Below are 21,840 nucleotides of genomic sequence, written 5' to 3'. Positions count from 1 at the left end.
GGAGGGAGGAGTTCCAAGGCTGGGCTACTGCCTGTCAGCATCTGTCTCTCTGCCCCATTCTCTCCATCCAATCCATTCTCTCTCCTATTTTTCTCTGTTTACCATAGTTCCTGCTTCCTCATGACAGCAGCATTCATGTGACCTATTAGAGCCAGCCATTCTTTCCTCCACTAGCCTATTCACCTCTGTCCCTTTCTGTTTCAATTTTCACCCTCCGGCTTAACTCTTCCCATGAGAGAGATGCTCACCACAGAGAATCTTTTTGAGCCAAACCACAAGGTTACAAGTGTCTGCACTACCTTGTAGGATTGTCTGCCCTTGAGTCATGAGACCACCCTGGTCCAATCAGCTGAGCCAAAGGCGTTGCAGTTCAGAACAAGGCCCTTTAGGCAGCAGGAGCTGTCAAAGGAGAATATGCCTTAGGAAAGAAAAGTGTGGGCAGGGCGGGCAATGAGCCATATCTCCAGCCTACAGAGTCATTATTTATGTTGTCCTCACCATAGTCCTGAGCAACCTACTGAGCACATAATAAACTGAAATCAACCACTATGCGAGGGAAGAGTCATTCACCAAGCTCCATTATGGCCCTGACCCCGGGATGCACAGGGAATACAAAGATTAAATTAAAAAGTCCTTATTTTCCCAGAGCTGTAAGTCCAAACGTGTCACTGAACTAGCTACTTGACCTTGGGCAAGTACCTCAACGTGGGCCACGGTTTCCTCAACTATCGGATGAGACCACCTTCACTTACTTCCAGAAGTGTTGAGAAAATGCTTGGAAAAATACACATAACAATAAAAAAACAATACTGTAGCATTTCGGTATTAATAACACCCACTCACATGCCACAGGTTTTGCATTGTTTTCTGGTCTTTTCTCTTTTTCTGATTTCCCACGATACATGGTTCATTAGTTGCTGCTATTTGAAAAAACAATCCCAATTATTACCACTCTATTTTCATTACCTGTATGGCTCACTCAGATGATTAGAAATATTCATTCATTTCACTCAGATGGATAAGATGAAAAAGAACGAATAAATTTTTTACCATGTACTTTTAAAAAATGATACTACCATTTATTCACCTTGTATCCAAAATTGTCATGTCTTACATACTTTTCCATTACAGTACAAATAACAATAAGTATGTACGAAATTCCTATGTAGGACACAGGTCAGCTTTGACTCCTGTGTGGCCACTACTCAGAACCATTTCATTTAGTATTGCCTAAACGCTGTAACAAATAAACCACAGATACTACAACTCGATGTCCCCATTTTTTTTTTTTTTTTTTTTTTTAACATGAAGATTCTGAGGAGGAAAAACAGTAAAATGGCCTGTCTCAAGCCCTGGAGTCCTAGTCTCCTAACTGCTAGACCTTTCTAAAACCACTTTACCACCTGCCTCACATTAAGGGAGGGGGGTGGAGGGGGGAGGGTGGGAACCAGTGATGACGGCAAGATAGACTAGTTCTCAAAACCATGTTATTCCACCCTTTGCAAATTCAAGTCCTGGTTTATGGGAGAGAAAAACAAAACAAAACTCGAGATATGTACAACCTTGGCTTTGCCATAAGCAAAATCAAGAAATGTTTACCGAGTGACTGTCACTTGCCAGGAAGAATGCTGAGGGCTCCTGAGATAAGATGAAGAGGGTGTCTCAGCCCTCCAAAAGCTTACTTGCTATACCCTTGGGCATCTGTTGCTCACTGCTGACAGGTGTAGCCATTCAACAGCTGGCCCTGGGTGGAGCAAAGAAAACGGCTTCCACCTAGCTAAAAAGTCAGCTTAGCTGGCCAAAGTGAGGACATCAAGGAAAAGGAAAAACAAAAATGAGATCGCAGACGGAAGCTGGGTGGACTCCACTGCAGGAGGGAGAATTGCAGACCGTAATGCACAGAACCCGCTGGGCACCCAGCCGCAATTAAGGCTCCTCACGCTGTCAGAGGCAAGGGGCTGTGGATCAAAGGATCCTGAATCTGGAAAACGCACCCCGCTCCTTGGGGAACCGCGGGGAGGGAGCTGCAAAAAGGTGGGTGCCAGAGGCGGGGGCGGCGGGCTGGGGTCTGTTCTATAGGGTGAAGAAGCCAAGTGGAGACAGGGTGGCTGGTGCGCTAGCGGGGAGGGCGGTGGGCAGGACGAGAGCCCTCGGTGACAGGAACCGAGTTGTCACGCTGCGGTGTAAAGCAAGCCCTGGGGCTCCCGCCGAGGACACCAATTTCAGGGCTCTAGAGCCGGGAAGGGGTCTGCGAATGCACTGCAGGCGGCGCTGGGAGAAGGATCTGCCAGGGCAGGCACGACAGCCAGACTTACCTAGGGGAAGAGGTGGGACGGGGGCATCTTTTCCCTAACACACACACGGCCCGACCCCAAGCTGGCCCTGAGCCACCCCCGTGCGCGCTGCGCGCACAGCCCCGCGCTGCGGCGGCCGCTCACCCTCCGCGCGGGAGCGGATTTCCGACACGGTCCTCCGCATGGTGGGCATCGCTGCGCCCGCCGCAGGTGGATCCTCAGCTGGGACTCTGCACCTGTCACGGCGCCGCGCGGGCGGGAGACCTGGCTGCGCGGCGCCGAGTGCTCAGCGGCCGCGCGGGCCCCGCAGCCCACCCAGGGCAGCGCCGCCGCCGGACGGCCCCCGCACGCCGGAGCTGGAGGAAGAGACTACGAAGGTGGTGGCGTCTGCGGCGCTAGCGAGCTCTCCCGGCAGCCGCCGAGGGGGCGGCTCGGCGAGGGGCGGAGCTCGGGTGCCGACGCCGGGGGAGGGGTCGCCGAGGCGCGCGCTCACTCGCTCCCGCGGCAGCCCGGCAGGGAAGTCGGGAGAGGGGCGGGGAGAGAGCCGGGAGAACCTCCTCCGCCCCGCCCCGCCCCGCCCCGCCCCGGACCGTACCATTCCTGCGGGGGAAGGGTGGTCAGCTCCCAGCCCCCTCTTCACCCCCCGGGCGCCCTCGCTCCGTCTCGCAGCTTCGGCTCGTCCCGTCCTTGCTCCACACGGTTCTGACTCTGCCGAAGTCTTGACCAGAGAGGAAGGTGTGCTTTGGCCCCTTTATCTCCGTGTATCTCCTTCCCACTACCCTGCGGCTTTTAATAGCAATGGAGTTGGCCTTGGTCTAGAAAGTGGTGTTGGGTCCGAGTGGACCGGCGAAGGGGGCGAGAAGGCTTGGGACGCCAAGGGTTAAGTCCCAGTCCGGGCAATGGAAAGGGACCGCGAGTTCGCCGCCTGGGTGGAATTCTAGCCTCCCAGAGCGGCCGGCAACCCTCACTGCCTGAGCCTTACTTGCCCCATAGCCCGACCCGCGAGCAACAGGCTCTGAGGCCGGGCTTCCCACCCCCGCGCCAGTGCTCCTCCGGCCACGGTGCTTGGTTGTAGGCGGACTGCTTGCGAGTGGGCAGTAGCGTCCCGCCAGTGTGTGCGCTCAGTCCGACGACGCTCGGGAATTGCAGTAAATTCAACAATTGTGCTAGGTGGTTCACAAAGGACTTTCTTGTTTTGGGTTTTTGCGTGGAGTCAAACCTGCAGGAAGTTGAGTGCAGTAGTTTTACTTGAAAAGGGGAAGTGCCCTAGCATAAAATCCATAAATGCTACATTTTAATTTGCTCCATACCCTAGTGATCATCCTAACCTCATTACCTTTTATTTTGTATAGCAAGGTCTATGCTAACAAGTTTTTGAAACTAGTACCGTATTCTTTTATTGCTGATTTTATCTTCAAGTTAGGATGTAAGGTTTTATGTAGATTCTGGTGAGCTGCTGAAATGGCAAGAAAGGAATAAATTAAATTAAAAGCAATTTGCTTCTTCCTTCATCTTGTGCTCTTCCTCCAGTATCCTGTGGAAGAGAGGCCTTTTATGTGAGTTGTTTTCAGATCCTGAAGGGAGAGATCTGAGGAGGTTTGACCAGAGAGATAAGTGATTATTCCCAACCCTCAAGATAAAATGAAATCCACTAACAGCATCTTATCTCCATTTGTGGTATTTCCTTTGCCTCCTGCAGGTAACATTTGCTAATCAGAGCTCTGCCCTACATTAATACTCCCCGTTATGTGGTCAATGCATATTTATGAAGAGCCCACTCTCCTAGGCTCTGATTCAAAGGCTGGGATTAGAACAAAGAAAATGTATTTCCAGTATTCCTGAAACATCAGCAAGGGTAGAGCAGGGCTCAAGATAATTGTGTTTTAGTGATGGTCATGATTTGCAAGTATGGTCTTCGAAAAGTAAGAAATAAGCAGTCTTGTTAGGACTGTCATCACTGGCCATTTTTATTTCTTCCAGGTCCAGGACTTCCTGTATAAAGCAGGTATCCTCTGGCTTGATGAACATGAGTCTGGAACAAATTAAAAGGGTAAGTACAACCATGGAGACAGTAAAAATAAAACAAAACAAAACATCGGCTTTAAAAGTTAGTGAACAGAAACCAGAGAAAATGCTGTGCTTTTATGATTAACATTTTAGGTATAGTTTTATAAAAAGCCAGAGCCAGTTTTTATTCAAAATCAGTGCACAGCAGCATGACGGTTTCTGATTTATGAGCAATCACCTTTGTAATTCCTAACGAGCCCTCAAGTGAAGTTCAATTCTGCTTAACTGAAGGGAGTTTCAGAGATTACCTGTATTTTCTAGAGAAATCTGTTTTATATGGTTCTGTGCGTGTGTGTGTCCCATTACCAACCCATCAGGAAAGTTGACAACATATGCGATTCATATAGGAAATGACCACTGTCTTTCATACAGAGACGATCATTGCATGGTACGGTCTAGCTTACTGTGTGTCCTTTTCCCAGATCATTCTATCACTATCCATAATGGTGATAGTATGCCAATCAACTCATTTCTGAAAAACCACTCATTCCTGATGGCTAGAAACCATACACATTCGTATTGGGGCAGAAACCTGACTGAAGTAGAATATTGAACTAATCTGCATCTGCTTGATTTCAATTTTTTTTTAAATGTTTATTTATTTTTGAGAAAGAGAGAGACAGAGCATGAACGGGGGAGGGTCAGAGAGAGAGGGAGACACAGAATCTGAAACAGGCTCCAGGCTCTGAGCTGTCAGCACAGAGCCCGACGCGGGGCTCGAACTCATGCACCGCAAGATCATGACGTGAGCGAAGTCGGACGCTTAACCGACTGAGCCACCCAGGTGCCCCTGCATCTGCTTGATTTAAAAGCCCTCTCAGATATTCTCACCTTCCATTGTTGTGTGAAGTACAACGTGCCAGCCTCTGGCAGGGAACTCTGATTCCGGCAACATGACCTTGTCACAGAATCTGTGGTACAATTTAGATGTCAGCAAGATCATTTTAAAACTTTCAGGTTCTATGACCATGCTACTGGTGGATTTAGGAGGGAGAGGGTTCTTCAAGGACAGCTTCTCTAAGGACCAGGTTTTATCATCCTCCACAAGATATGTATCGGATGCATAAAATGTGTGAGGCACCAAGCCAGAGTGCTAGGTGACAAAGACACATAATGCACATGTGAAAGCTAACCAGCAATATGACAAAATGGCTGACACTTAAAGTCCAATAGACTATAGACATCGAGAGAAGGAGAGAGTCCAAGAGCTGAGGTGATCAACATGATTAAACTAGGTCTTAAAGTCAGAGTTAAGGATGTAGAAATGGAGGGAGACATCATTTCAGGTAGGGATGCTTGACATACAGTAAATACTCAATAATGATTGTTTAGTGAATGTTTAAGGTAACTGGAATGATAGAAAAGCATATATCCTTGGGAGGAACAGAGAGATCAATTTGACTACAACAAAGCTTCTCCTCGGGAATCTGTACACCTTAAATGGATGAATTGTGTGTTATATGAATGATAACTTAATAAAGATGTTAAAAAAAATATCTCCAAAGTTGTCAGCCAAAAATTATCAAGGCCAGAAAGTCAAAAAGAGATGTCAGAGGATATTCCTACCTTAGTGGGTTTTCACTTACCTGATATTGCCTGGGTCTTTTGTTGTTTGGGGCCACCAAGGGTTAAGAATTTGGTCTCCTTTGGGAGGAACTCATAGTCATATAGGTGCTCACTAATATACTGATTTATAATAAAGGCTGATGTGTTTTGTGAACTTGTGGCCCAAAGGTAGAGACATGCCTGAGAACCCTGCATCTGATTAGGACTGAGGTGTGGAAAGTTGATTTCCACACTCCTATAAAATACAGACACTGAATAGTGCTGGCCACCAAATTCTATATTCTTTTGCAGGTGCATAAAATAATTGGATAAATTAATCTTAAATTGTAGATAATTACAATTATCTTTTAGTTTAAAATTGAGTTATGACAAAATTCTATCAGATTGCAAATCTGCCTGCTTATTTCAAGGAAAGATGCTTGTTACCTTTGGTATATAGTTGCTATTATATTGATTCAACAGATAGTATAAGGTTAAGATAATATATTGTTAGATTTGTAAGGCACGTTCCCAAAGTCTTCCCATCTTGATTGCTCTCTTTGTGTCACCATCCCTTAACATGCATACCCCTCCAACAAACCAGCACATTCTTTAGGCTCTGTTTCTAAAATATATCTTAATTCTACCCACTTCTTTTCATCTTTGCCACTCTTGTACAAGTCACCATGATCTCTCGCCTGTAAAAGCCTCCTTACTCATCTGTCTGCTTTTATTTTTGTCACACATTCATCTTCTAGAAGCCATGGTTATTATTTTAAAGCACAAATCAGTTTATGTTATTTCTTAAGACTCTTCAGTGGCTTGCCAGAACACTTGGAATGAAACTCAGACCCTTTATGATTTTCTCCTTGCCTGCCTCTCAGACTCCTCTCCTTCTGCTTCCTCATTCAGTCATTGGAGTCAGATGATTCCAGCCCACCCAGCTTAGATTTCCCCACTTCGCCCCCAGTGCCAGCCCCCACCACGTTGCCTTATTCTGTCTTTCTCATAACACTTATCTCTATCTGAAGTTTTCTTATTTGCTTACCTGTTTAGGAGAACTAGGTCTTGCTACGTTTCTCTCATTCCAATTTGTGTCTGTCATATAGCACAGTATCAATACATATTTGTAGAATGAATGGATGAGCTTAAAATTGTGTGCACTGTGATTGATCTGGTTCCTTAAGATTCGAAACTGGAAATAGGTAGAAGAATGGGTAGCATGCTATTTAAAGATACAAGAGGTTGTGCCCTTCATAAACATATATACTGGAATATATTACTTTGTCAGAGTCATTTACATGAAATAATTTAGAGCATATTTATTGTGAAGTACTTGATATTGAAAAAATCTTGTGAATACCATATTGGCTTTTGTCAAAATTAAGTGATGAAATTTTAAAAACGAACCAGTTTCAACTAAAAGCTCTAACTCTGTTGTCATTGAATAATTCAGGCACTTACTCTTACTCATAATGATAAGATCAATACTTTTCTCTCATGCCTGTGATTCATTTCTCATGACTGTATCATCATTCTCTTTTCAAACACCTTGGCAAGTTTTTAATTCAGAATTATAATGTCTTTATTATAATGTCTTTAAACATTATTATCTTCTTCATATACTGGGAATTCCCAACAAAAAGTACAATGATTTTTTCTTGACTATAATTGAAAATACTCTACTCATGTTTAAATGAAACTAGAGTTTTAAAATGTGGCTTGGTATTATAAGAAAGAACTTTTAATAGAAATTTTAAAAACTAAAAAAAAAAAAAAATAAGAAAATTTAAAAACTATCATCCAATATATTTAAAATAGCATTAAGTTCACATACAATCATTTTGGAAAATAATTTTCCGAATATTTTACTGAAAAAGTAAATGAACATTCAAGGGGAAACAATCCTGTTGAGAACTTAAATTCATATTTCTTATTTGAAACTGGTAAGAAACTAATTAAAAACAATCCTAGTGTTGAGAACTTAAATTCATACTTCTTATTTGAAACTGGTAAGAGACTAATTAAATGGTAAGATTTTTACTTCAAAAGTCTCTTTCCTATCAAAGCCAGGAATTGAAAATTAATACTGTTAATGCTTCCCCCCAACCCCATTACATTCTAGTAATGCTGATCCTTTGTAAAATGCTGTTGTAAAATACCCCATGAACTTCATGGGTAATACATTTAGCATATCATGTTATAGATTTTGACATTTTAAAAAAGCAGCTTTATTGAGGTATAATTGACATAAGCTTCATATGTTTAAAGTGTAGAACTTGACAAGGTTAGACATATATGCACCTGTGAAGCCATCACTGCGTTCAAGATAACATATCTATTACTTTCAAAAGTTTCCTTCTGTCCCTTGGTGTGGTTGTTATGTATAACTAGAGATGCTTTTTCTCCACTTTATTGAGTGCCCACCATGTTCTAGATACTGAGCTGAGTATTGGAGATTGAGTAGTCAGCTAAAACAAATAAGTTTCAGGCCCTTATAGAACTTACGACATTAGTCAAATAATTATGTAAACAAATATAAATATATATCATACTCTAAGGAAATGTAGTCTACACCTGTATATATTGAGTGTATTACAAAGCATTTCTGGGTTTTCACATTGTATCTAGAAGTCTTCAAATTTGTTTATATGTGGCTTTGTTATAGATCTAAAAAAGATATACTAACAGTTTGTTTCTACTGGATGTGATGGCTTTTATCTTGAAAAAAGTGTGGTATTTGTTATATGGAAAGGATAACCACTAAAAGCAAGAACTTTTATTATAATCTATTTCCTTGATGTTGCCCAGAAAGCCAATATTGGAAATAAAAAGAAACACCCAAGAAAATCTCTTTTTTTTTCTTGCCATGTCAATTAGGTGCTCTTTCAGGGAGGAAAGATGACAATACTGAGGAAAAAACTATTGAAAGAGATGAAAATCTCAGAACTTTTTTTGAACAATTGAGTATAACAGTAAATGAGATAAATATAATTATAAATACAGTTTTGTAACTCCATGACTTTTAATTTAGAAAGAATGCCAGGCTTAAAAAATGATTTCCTGATTAACTGAAATAAGCCATAACTTTCAACTATGAAATATTTGCCAGTTGTGTTTTGGCCTCTTGGATGATGTAGCCTCTGCTCGGGTTCATAATTCACTGCAGTGTTTAGCAGATTTATTGGAGAATAACAATGTTTTTTTCCTCCCTCTGACCCTAAAAAATCGGAAACAACATCTGCTGGAAAGAGGAATTATTTATCACCGTAGTTTCTTGGCAACTTTGAACTCTAAGGAAATCTACCAAATGGAGAAAGAGAATCAATCCAGGGTTACATTTTAGTCATTCCCCAAAGAAAAGAAGGTAGGGGAACACTATAAAGGAAGGATGTAAAGGAAGTGAAGTGACTGCAGGTTCAAGGTTTGTGGAGCTAGAGACACTGGAGGTGAGAGCACAGTGAGCAAGTGCTAAGTAGGAGAGCAGACGCTTGGACTTTTGTATAGATGGGCTTCCCTATGCCAGACTTTAAATGTGGGCCCCTCTTCCCTGCCTTTTTCTCTTGTCTATTTTTTTTTCCCATTTGGTTTGTACTCTTAAAACTGACCTCAGCCTGTTAAATTGGAACCTCTTTCCTCCTATTCCTGCATCCATGCTATTCTGACTCCCGCTTGATGCTCATGCTTTCAGAAGTCATATACTGTCTAACTGAGGCAGCTGCAATCTGTGGCCTGCATCACCCCTCAGTTTCCTGTGCCCACTGGCTTCATCTTATACCTCCTTCTGGCTCCTGTTGGCTTCTGACTTGTTCTTGATCTACAAAGTGCAGGAGGCAAAGGGAAACCCGTAGTTTGGGAAATACTGAGAGATAAATTTGAATAAATGCACAGGAACCAAATTAGGGAGGACCATGCAAACCAGCAAAAGTGATGGACTGTATGCACAGAATGAAATGAGAGGCAGTGTGGGGTCTGGATGCAGAATAAAATTGGGCTTTAAAAAGATCCTTGTGATAACAGAATGAGGAGCATGAATTAGAAGCAGAGACTCCAAGCTGGAAAGGACAAAGATCTGTTCAATTAGCAGAGAAAAAGGTGATTTTTATTTTTATTTATTTTATTTATTTTCTTAAGTTTATTTGAAAGGGAGGGAGAGCGAGAGATTGAGAGAACATGAGTGGGGAAAGAGAAGAGAGAGGGGGAGAGAATCCCAAGCAGGCTCCACGCTCACAGTGTGGAGGCTGATGTGGGCTTGAACTCACAAATCCAGAGGTCATGACCTGAGCTGGAATCAAGAGTCGGATGCTTAACTCACTGAGCTACCCACACACATGGAATAGGTAGTTTTTGAAAAAATTGAACTTGAACATAACATGAGGAATTTTTAGTAATACTTATGGGACTATGGAGAATAAAGGACATGTTAATCTGAAAAATATAGATAATTTTCTCTGTATAGTATAGATATAACTATAGACATAGATAATGGCTGTATTTGAACTTTTTAGATGTTGAGTCGATTTCCTATTGAATCAATTTATGACATTCAAAGAGGGGAGATTGCCTTTGCTACTTGCTTTGAAATGTTACGTATGTTATATTTGAGCATATGCTTAATTAATGGAAGTGTTTCATTTATCTTTTAAAGCTACTATACATTTCAGTAGCCCAGAGAAAATGTATGATTAATCTAAAAACCTCATTGGTATCAACACTGATGTAATGAAAATCACTGGACTCAAAAGACCTGGTTTGCATCTCAGTTCTGGCCGTTTCTAGTGGCTTGATTTGGGGAATGCCATTAAAAACCTTTCTGAACTTCAGGTTTGCTTAGTGGGTTACATGGAGGCTTTGCAATCAAACAGCTAGATTCATATTCACATTCTATCTCTTACCAGGTTACCTAATTTCTCTCTGCCTCAGTTTCCTCATCTGTAAAATGGAAAATAATTATAATGTCGATTTTATAGGAATATTGTGAGAAATACATGAGGTAATTTATTACAATGTAATAGACAAATTTTAGTTAATAAATTTGTTAGTTAATAAATTATTACCATTTAATTAACCCAACATCTCTTTCTACTCCGAGTGACAGAAAATTAAATGATTTTAGGTATCAGAGGCATATTCCTAACGCCTTCTTTTTTTGTATAGTCAAATAACACAAGTTTACTTAATTTATCACTTGTATGACAAATAGCACAAATGTTGGATATATAATTTTAATGCAGGATTCTATTTATTGATTTTCAGAGACTTGTTGGGAGGAATACTCATTAGTAGTATTTATTAAGATGCCAGGGGTGCCTGGGTGGCTCAGTCGGTTAAGCGCCGGACTTCAGCTCAGGTTATGATCTCACGGTTCGTGTGTTCGATCCCTGCATCGGGCTCTGTGCTGACAGCTCAGAGCCTGGAGCCTGCTTCAGTTCTGTGTCTCCCTTTCTCTCTCTCTCTGCCCCTAGCCCCCCTAAAATAAATAAACATTAATTTTTTTTTAAAAAAGATGTTAAAAAATATGCCTGTATGTGTCACTTAGAATAAGATTCAGTTGCCCATAATATTATGAAAACCCCAAAATAACAGTGGTTTTTACGAAGTTGAAGTTTGTTTCTTTGTCATATAAAAGAAGTCTGAAGATAGGCTCTATACTGTCATCAGAGGTCCAGGGTCTCCCCTTTCTGCTCTGCCATGTTTACAAGTGGTTTCCATCCTCAAGGTCACCTCTGGGTCCTGTCTGGCTTCTGTTGTGCCAGCCAGAACATCCACATTGAAGATGGGGAAAGGAATAAGGATAAAAAGGGATCCCAGCATGCTTTAAGCATCTGTTACTGAAATCTTACCTAAAAGTTATGCTCGTATCTTACTGGCTAGAACTCAGTCACATGGCCACAGCTGAAAAGGAGGCTGGTAAATTTAGTTTTTTATTCATCTGGCAATGTACCTGGATAAAACATGAGGTTCTGAGGAAGAAGAGAGTGGATTTGAGAGTAGGCAACCTACATTCTCTGGTATACTTTCAGTTAAATCTCAGAAATCATTCTCAAGGTTGCATTATTAAAATTTTGGAGTTCTTCATGGACATTGTAGTGGAACTATGTTTTGGTCAAATAGTGTTTTAAATATGTATAAGAAAAAAAAGATTTTACTTCTTTTTAGAAACAGGCTTGATTAAACAGGTTTGTAACTGCTGAGGCTTAGCCCCAAATTTATTAAATGCTAATTGAAAATAATATTGAATTGAGGACAGTTGAAAATAGAGAGGGAAATTAATTTAATGAGGTAGTAACTTAGTTGTTAAAGTGACTTCCTGGTTAAAAACAAATAGAATCTGAGAGATGAAAAAGAGATGGGGCAATGGATGACGTAGAAACACAGAAAGATCTTCTATTTCAGCTTTTCCCCCTTCTGTTCACATCAGAAAACAGAAAGATCAGAGAATTCGAGGTGTGAAGAGAGACAATATATAATGGCATTTGGGGAACATAAGTCTGTCAGCTGTACACAGATTGTACTTTGTGGGAAAAGGCCCAGACCTTGCTAGGAAGCTATTGGGGCCCTGTTGTCCATGGGGGTTTTCTGTGTTCTTGACAATGGCTTTTGGATCCTGAAAGGACTATCTGAAGCAAACTTTATTTTCTAAAAATTAGTATTTAATGTACTAAATACATATGTTAAAAAATAGAGTTCTTTTTTAAGCTTTAAAATTCAACTTGATCGGGGCACTTGGTGGCTCAGTCGGTTAAGCATCCTACTCTTGATTTCAGCTCATGTCATGATCTACGGTTTGTGGGTTTGAGCCCCACGTCCGGCTCTGTGCTGACAGTGTGGAGTCAGCTTGGGACTCTCTGTCTCCCTCTCTTTTGGCCCCTCCCTTGCTCTCTCTCTCTCTCTCCTTCCCTCTCAAAATAGATAAACTTAAAAAAATAAAATTCAACTTGATCATTTTATTCTATTTAAAAATCTAGCAGATTTTAAGAATTACTTTTGAGGACATGGTTGATTAATGTTTGATTCCATTCATAAACTAAAATGACTTTAAGCATTTTAAACTACACTTATGAAGTTGAATTTTGTTTTCTTTTTAAGTCCTTCAGTCATCTGTAGGCTTTCAAGTGTTTAAGTAACCATTATAATAAGATAAATTTAACTTATGAAAATAAGTCTTAGGCTTTCTCAAATTTTCAAATAACTGATGGATTTCAGCATAAAATCTTTGGTATAAATCAATTTTCCTGTCCCATCAATTTAATTTGGAATCATAACATGACATATTTTTGGAGTAGGTCCAATTCTCTGGATTATTATTTCTAAACTTTACTAAACGATATTAGTACTTATAGGTTTGATGTACTTAGTCATATATAGACTTAATTCTCCAAGTTTAAAGCTACTAATTCTCTTGGAAACAATTATGCCATCCAAACAATTTTACGGTTAGCATTCCAAGTACTTCTGGAGGTTACACTTTAAATTAGCTGAGGCTGAATATTAACCAGAGATATCAACTGAGACATCTGAGCTCTGGAACTACGGATACCCTTGAAATTTGTTTTAGATCTTTGGCTGTCAATGGGCCTCAGTCCTCAAGATTCAAGTCCCCATTACCTCACATTTCTCCTCACATGCAGAAGTTATATTTGATCCATTTGATTGGCTTCAGCTAATCTATTACTGTATTATTTTACTTCAAATTATTTTCAAATTTTTTTCCTGCTAGTACTAATATGTATAGTTCTTTTCATGACATTGGATTGAGTTTTATTTATCTTCCAAGACTTTTTATAATTGGCTCCTTTTAGTTTTAAGGTCTAAGCTTATAGTCAAGGGACCCTGAACTAGGGTGGTGGCAATTGGAATGGAAACAAAGGGAGAAATGGAGAGGTGTCACGAGAGGAGAATGGAGAGTAGATGTTAGGATGAGGAATGGATTCGTAGAAGAGGAAACATCGAAGAAAGATCCCAGAGGTAAGTTGGAGATTGGCAGTTCCAAACCCTCAGTCCATATCTATTCCCCCTACAAATCCCCTGCAGTTGGTGATATGCTCTCCTACTGACCCCTATGAGAACACACAACCTGGAGTATTTATCCAGACTAAGGTATAGAAAATCTATAATTCCAGAGTTTCTTCTGGGTCTTCTGGTAGCTATAATTTGGCAAGCAAGGACAGATAACTGTTGTTTGAAATGATGGATTTTTCTTCCTCACCAATAGGCTCTTCCCTGTGTTTTAGAAAGTGGAGGCTGAATATGAGAGTAGAAGTTGGAATGTACGTTTGTAATGACAAGTGCTGTCTTCTTACTGAAAGAGGGACTGTGTGAAGATTATTCAATGTTTAGGGAACTCTCTCTTCTTTAGTATGAACCTATTCTGTATGGTCTCAGAAAATCACTCTCAGGGGGTGTGTGTGGTAGAAACAGAGATGTACAAGTTCAGTACAATTTTTATTTTTTAATTGATCAGGGAGAATGAGGAGGCATGTTGTCTCACACTGATGGAAGGATGTCCTATCAGGCAGGTCCTTAAAGTACCACTATTCATCCATCTACAGTCCTCACTGTTTATTTCATTCTAGACTGAGTTATTCAGTATTTGGAAAGTAGGCGATCGAGTCCACTGTATTCCACTGGTTTCAGGAGAATGGGGATTTTCTTAAGTAGAAATGGAAGTTAGCACTGAAGGTTTAAACATTTGGGGGAGAGGGGCGCCTGGGTGGCTCAGTCGGTTAAGTGTCCGACTTTGGCTCAGGTCATGATCTCATGGTTTGTGAATTCGAGCCCTGCATCAGGCTCTGTGCTGACAGCTCGGAGCCTGGAGCCTGCTTCAGATTCTGTGTCTTCCTCTCTCTCTGTCCCTCACCCACTTGTGCTCTGTCTCTCTCTTTCAAAAATAAATAAACATTAAAAAAAAGCATTTGGGGGAGAAAGGAAGAAGGGGTAGTGAGACAGGTAAGCAAGTCTAGAAACTACAGTATTCCTTCAAAGAGATTCCCTGTGAATGGATTCAGCTACCTTTTTTCCTTTCCCATTAGACTATGGAAGCATATTTATCTTAATGTTTTATGTTATAAATTTTCAACAGAATTTTGACATGTTTCAGATTTACAGAAAGTTGCTAAATGTAACAAAGAATATTTTACTATTTTTGCTTTATCCTTCTCTGTTGTTTTTCTGAAAAGTTTGAGAGTAATTTCCTGACATGATACCCCTTACTCCTAAGTAATTCAATGTGTGGTTTCCTGAAGTAAGTGCATTCTTTTACATAGCCACAACACAATGATTAAAATCAGGAATTTAATGTTAAAATGATACTTGTCTCTAATCCCCAGACCTTACTCAGATTTTGACATCTGTTCCAACAATGTTCTCCAGAAAGTGTGTTGCATTCAGTTGTCATGTTCCTTCTGTCTTCTGTAATCTGGACCAGTTCTTCAGTCTTTCTTTGTATTTCATCACCTTGACACTTCTGGAGAGTGCAGGACAGTTGTTCTGTACTATCTCTTTCAGTCTGGGTTTGTTTGATATCTCCTTGTGGTTTGGGCACGATTACTGAGGAAGTGAGGCTGTGTTCTTCTCAGTGCACCCTATCAGGAGGCACACGATGTGGATGCTTCAGTACTATCGATGTTAATCTTGATCACCTGGTTAAGGTTGTAACTACCAGGCTGTCACTATTTGTCCTCTTGTAATTAGCAGTATCTGTGCAGGAGACCGGTTTTACATTTTTAAAACATTTTTTAATACATTGTACAGTTTAATTCTACTCTCCATATTTGGAAAGGAAGTTTTGTTTCTTTTTCATTTTTCCCAGATATGCTCTTTGCTTGTCCATTCTCCGCTGTGCCACTGGTACCCACCCCTTACATCTCTGCCCTGGGTCTGTTCACACTGCCTCAGTGGAGTATTGAGGGGTGGGAGGGAGAGCCCACAATTCCCATCACTCCCCCCATCTCTTCAATTCCCAGGACACAACTGGGAATTGTAAAATGTAAAATTGTAAAAAATCCGTAAAAATGACAGGAACATTTGGGAGTTTTTTGAAAGGGAGTATATGAAATGGAAAATAAAAGGATATTTGATGTACTTTTCTCACTCTGTGACATTTCTGAAAGCTTTCCCTGCTGAGTAGTTTTCTGAACACCTTTCTTACAAAAGACACTGAGCCAATTTGTTCTGTAGACCTTACGTACCCCTCCTCTTCTGTTATGTGGGAAGCTTAGTTCCTACATGAGATCAAACTCACTGAACTTAAAAAGTACTACAATCACACCGAAAAACTAATATGTTAATATTATTACACATCTAGTAAAAGCTCAGAATTCCTTCTCATTTAGCAACTCTTTGTAGACAAATTAAATATAAAGCTAGAGGAAATGTTCTCATTATAGAAAAACTCAGCATAATGAACAGTCATGGTGAAAGGGAAGATTTTACTCTGACCTATAAGATATCTTGTTGCTTCTGGTTTTTCTTTACAGGTTAGTGGGAAATTTATAGGGTAAAACATGGGTATTTCAATGTCTGTTTCTATAACACGTGAGATAACATGTTCAGGGAATGTGCGTGTGAGAAATGAGATACCACTTTCACTGAGAGGTAATCAAAAGAGTTGCATGCTTACTGAAATTTCCATTCTGCCAAAAACCTGCTCCAATAAATATTTCATTCTAAATAGGAAGAGGAAAAGCTAATCTCACATTCTCTCAATTTCATTTTAGATTGTTTTCCGGCATTGGGAAATAAATAGGGAGACTTTTGTTTTTGCTTTTGTTTTTTCTTATCACAACACAGGGTGTCTTGGAACTACTGACAGTTGAGAGCGTTGAAACAATGAGTGAATTATTTGGATTGGTTACCTTGAAGAAGCCTCAAGGATTTGGCAGGCATTCAAAAGCCAGAGATTGAACGAGTTAAGGATAAAATTGATCTGCCTTACAGCTTTCTGTCCAAAAGACTGCCTGGTTTTGTTGCAGCTTTGGAGTCTGATCTGTCTTGTCTAGAACCCTGAGAAATTTTGAAATCTGTTCTCTTATTTCCTCAGTACATGCAACTGTCTGAGCTTCTGACTTAGACATAGCAGAGATACTGTTGCTGCCGGAGGGTAATAGTTTGTTCTGTTATCCTGGAATGCCCTTGCATTGAGAAAATTAGAAGCTGGAGAGCTCAATGAATTTTCCCACTGTACATTTCTCGTTAGCTCTTCCTGCCTCTGATTCTTCCTGCCATTTTAGAGGGAAGAGCCATCCCACTTCTCAGGCTTCCAGCTTGCCCATGGAATCAGTTGGGTACATTTAATGCACACAGAGGAAATGCTTATAGAGCAGGTAGCAAAAATAAGGACAGAATGTTTTGTTTTTCTGATCCCTCAGAGAATGGGATATTCCATGTAAGTGTATTTTCTAGACAACTGAATGAAACTTCTGCCTTAAACATCAAAGTCTATTTTTAACTGTGAGAAGCAGTGTAGCATAATGATTAAGCACATAGACTCTGAGGCAGATTATCTGTAAATAAATCCTGACTCTACCACTTTCTAGCTTTGGAACTTTTCGTCCTGTACTTAACCTCTTTTAGCTCAGTTTCCTCATCTGTAAAGTGGGGGTGAAAGTAGAGTTATTGTAAGAATTAAATAGGATTAGATGAATTAAAATATGTAAAGCATGGGGCGCCTGGGTGGCGCAGTCGGTTAAGCGTCCGACTTCAGCCAGGTCACGATCTCGCGGTCTGTGAGTTCGAGCCCCGCGTCAGGCTCTGGGCTGATGGCTCGGAGCCTGGAGCCTGTTTCCGATTCTGTGTGTCTCCCTCTCTCTCTGCCCCTCCCCCGTTCATGCTCTGTCTCTCTCTGTCCCAAAAATAAATAAAAAACGTTGAAAAAAAAATTTTTTTTAAATAAAAAAATAAAAAAAAAATAAAAATAAAAAAAAATATGTAAAGCATGTAAAACAGTGTTAAGTATGTTGAGTCCCAGAAGTTATTATTAATTCAACTATTCATATGCAAATCTTGCTATAAAATTGTACCCACCTTCTTTTTTTATTTTATAAAACACATTGAACATTGAGTACTTGGTGCCTTCATACCCAGAGAAATAATAGTCATGCCTTCAGACCCTGCTATGATGACGCTAATGGTGAAAGATAGCTAATATTGTTTATTTTGCAGGTTTCGTGAATGTTATTGGTAATCCCTATGGTACACCTCTAAGATACGTACACTTATAAATAGGCTGAGAGGATTTACGTGCTTTCCCAATTTCACACCACGAGAAGTAAAGATTTGAGATGCAGATCCAGAGGCTGTGGGTTGGGAGCTGGTGCTCTTGGTCACCTCACCCCACTTTCTGGTGGCTGGGCTTTCTTGTCACCACACCAGTCGTTCTCAGACCTGAGCATGCATTAGAGCTCCTGGCGGCCTTGTGAGAGCATTTGCTGGATGGCTGGCCTCCTACCCCAGAGGTTCAGATTCAGTAGTTCTGGCATGGAGCCCGGCACTGGGGTGCTAGCTTGCTTGGTGCCATGGATGCTGCTGGTCCAGATTACCCTTTGAAAACTGCTATCCTGCACCCAATGACTCCATACTATTTCTAATTCCAACTTTTTTTTTTTATTGCCCCATTACTGTTAACGGCACTTGAAGCTATCTCTGTTCTTTTGCTCTCAAACCCTATTAAACATACGTTCAGCTGTTTTAAAACCCTCTGCAGCTTACCTCCTGTGGTATTGAATGTGTGCATTTTATGGCAGCAGTTGCCGCTGAGAGGTTCCTACACTTGTAGCTCAGCTCCTTGGAGCATTTGGTTCATTAACTCTGCGAGGAGCTTCACTTACTTCTTTGCATAGTGCTTCCTTTTATTTAAATGTGGGAAAAGTGTTGAGTAACTAAGCTTAATAGATTTAAAATGCCCATCATATGCCACTTTTCTCTTCTCAATGTTGAAGCCTTCACACCCATCGGAGGATATTCTCTGATATCGCATAGTACAACCTAGCACACCGATGACTTGGGTTTTTAGCCTCCTCAACTCGGGAGTCTAGCTCCCGGACCTAGAAGGACCTCTCCTTCTCTCTCTGCCCCTCCCCTGCTTGCACATGCTCGCTCTCGCTCTCTCTCTCAAAATAAATAAACTTAAAAAAATTTAAATCTAATTTTTATATCATCTCTTCTAGAAAATAGAAGAGAGGGAACACTTTTCAATTCATTATGAAGCTAGTATCACCCTGGCACCAAAATCAAAGACCATACAAAGAAAAGAAACCATATACAATATTCCTCATGAATATAAATGCAAAATCTTTAACAAAATCCTGGCCAATAGAATTCATCAATATATAAAAAGAATTACATTCCATGATCAAGTGGGTTTTATTCTGGGGATGCAATCAATGAATTTTTTTTAAAGGATTTGAGAATAGAATAAGATCAGGACTAAATATAAGACTATGGAAAATTTTGTATTTATTTCCTTTCTTTAAACACAGAATGTGTTTGGGACCCCTGGGTGGCTCAGTCAGTTAAGCCTCTGACTTGGGCTTAGGTCATGATCTTGTGGTTTACAAGTTCGAGCTCCTCGTTGGACTCTGGGCTGACAGCTCAGAGTCTGCAGCCTGCTTCAGATTCTGTGTCTCCCCCTCTCTCTGCCCCTCCCCTGCTCATGCTCGCTTTCTCTTTCAAAAAAAAAATGAACATTAAAAAAAAGTTTAAGCCCAGAATGTGTTCAACAGTGCTATAAAATGCACCATGCTGTTTAGTTATTGTGTGAGCTCTGTGCACCCAGGAATATAATCCATGGTGTTGATTCTGTTTTCTTTTACTAGTTATATAATTTTACCTCAGGCAAACTTACAGCAATTTTGTGTGTGATTTTTTTTTCATAAATAGCATTTGTAAAAGAAATATAACTACTACATTGTTTTCAAAATGAAAGTAAGGGGTGCCTGGATGGCTCAGTTGGTTGAGCGTCTGACTCTTGATTTTGGCTCAGGTCATGATCTCACGGTTCATGAGTTTGAGTGCTGCATCAGGCTCTGTGCTGACAGAGAGGAGCCTGCTTGAGATTCTCTTTCTCCCTCTCTCTGCCCCTGCCCCACTCACTCGCATGTGTGCCTGCACGCTTTCTCTCAAAATACATAAATGAAAACCTAAAATCACTGCATTGCTTCATTAATGATATGCACAATTTGGCTTTTTAAAAAAACATATCTTAGTAAATGATTATACTTATGAATACAATTTTAGTTAAATTATTGACTCTATTGAACACCAAGTGATCAAGCATTGTCAATTTTAAAAGGCTTTTAAGGGGCGCCTGGGTGGCTCAGTCGGTTAAGTGTCTGACTTCGGCTCAGGTCATGATCTCACAGCTTGTGAGCCCTGCGTTGGGTTTGCTGTTGTCAGCTAGGAGCCCAGAACCTGCTTCAGATTCGATGTCTCCCTCTGTCTCTGCCCCTTCCCTGCTAATGCTCTGTCTCTCTGTGTCTCTCTCTTAAATAAACATTAAAAAAAAATTTTTTTAAAGGCTGTTAAAGCAGTCTTTTCCCTACTCCCTCTTTGAAACAAGTTATGAAAATGGAAGGACATGCAGTGTCCTTTTTTCTCATGTGAAATTAATAAAGCACTATGGAATTATTTTTAATATTCCAGCGTCTTATTGTGATCAAGATCCAAGCAATTTTGTGGCTACCTTAGAATGTAATGTGCCAGTACCAGGCATCAACTTTATTTTTCCATATATCTGTATAGACATTATTTCTAGAAGTTTCTATGTTACTTGTGGTAAGGTTACCTAGAATACATCCCAATGATTAGAACAGATGAAGACACAGTTTACACAGCTGAATATTATCATTTTTCACTGGTAGAAAGTATAAACAAGAATAGAATGACCAAAACAAGAATGACAGAAGCAACAACAACAACAAAACAAATTAAAAATTACATTTATCTAGGCAAATGTTACTTACTATACTTATTTCTGGAGATGAGTGTAATATTGGTAGGCGAGAATGTGTAGTAGTTTATTATTGTGTTTAATATTCCTTTGTATAAAACAATATTGGCACTCATATTCATAGGACCACTGTGGTTTTTATTTTTATGAAGGCCCAGTAGCAAGCACATTTGTAACATGAAAAATTTGTATTCAGTTCCCTTTATATGAAAGCAACTTAGTACACAGAGCTCATTAATTTATCCTCATCTGATATATAAATGATTAATCTTGATTTGCCAGCTAAATGGAATATGAGATCTCAACAGGCAATATTTATTAATTTTTACACTGGGCTTTAAATATTTCTACCCTGCTTCTGAAAGATACAAAGAGGAAATTACAGCTGTTGTGGTTTCTTAAGACATTAGTATAATCCAGTTGGTCCTAAATTGCAGAGTAGAAATTAAACTTTAAGATTTCTTTTGTATTGGTTTACCTCTGGCTACCTCATCAGAGGAACATGCTTTTTGGTTAAGATTTATACTTTCAGGTGTTAATTCATCCCCTTCCTTCCTTCCTTGATTTTGTCTTTTCATTTAAAAGGATATCTTTCATGAATTGCTGAATTGTTAGAATCATGCATTCATTTGCTCTTTTTCTTGTATTACAGACTTTTTCCAGAAAATGATATGAGATTCCTGGCAGATGATTAGATTGGCAAGTAATAAGGGCACATGTGAAAATATATATCAAAAGCAAATTAGAAAAACTCAATATTGGGGCGCCTGGGTGGCTCAGTTGGTTGGGCATCCGACTTCGGCTCACGTCATGATCTTGCCGTTTGTGAGTTTGAGCCCTGCGTCGGGCTCTGTGCTGACAGCTCCGAGCCTGGAGCCTGCTTCGGATTCTGTATCTCCCTCTCTTTCTCTCCCTCCCCTGTTCATGCTCTGTCTCTCTCTGTCTCAAAAATAAATAAAAACATTAAAGAAAAGAAAAGAAACACTC

At 40.3% G+C, this 21,840-nt stretch overlaps 1 protein-coding gene and 1 long non-coding RNA gene across 3 annotated transcripts in view; one reads left to right on the top strand and one right to left on the bottom strand.

Moving 5' to 3' along the window:
* Nucleotides 1–2,577, bottom strand: part of ATP8A1 (ATPase phospholipid transporting 8A1) — a 232,815-nt gene extending 230,238 nt beyond the window's left edge. For both annotated transcript variants that reach the window (XM_042984609.1, XM_042984610.1), the window contains exon 1: nt 2,439–2,577. In XM_042984609.1, the coding sequence (XP_042840543.1) occupies nt 2,439–2,487 (49 nt within the window). In that variant the 5' untranslated portion in view covers nt 2,488–2,577. The remainder of the gene's footprint in view (nt 1–2,438) is intronic.
* Nucleotides 2,578–2,945: 368 nt separating this feature from the next.
* On the top strand, nt 2,946–21,616 carry LOC122238050. Its single transcript, XR_006217029.1, has 3 exons — nt 2,946–3,029; nt 4,275–4,344; nt 21,506–21,616. It is a non-coding gene; the product is annotated as an uncharacterized LOC122238050 (long non-coding RNA).
* The last annotated feature ends 224 nt before the right edge of the window (nt 21,617–21,840 follow it).

Source organism: Panthera tigris, chromosome B1, assembly GCF_018350195.1.
Source record: "Panthera tigris isolate Pti1 chromosome B1, P.tigris_Pti1_mat1.1, whole genome shotgun sequence".
NCBI classification, from domain to species: Eukaryota; Metazoa; Chordata; class Mammalia; order Carnivora; family Felidae; genus Panthera; species Panthera tigris.
This window is presented reverse-complemented; position numbering and strand designations above follow the sequence as displayed.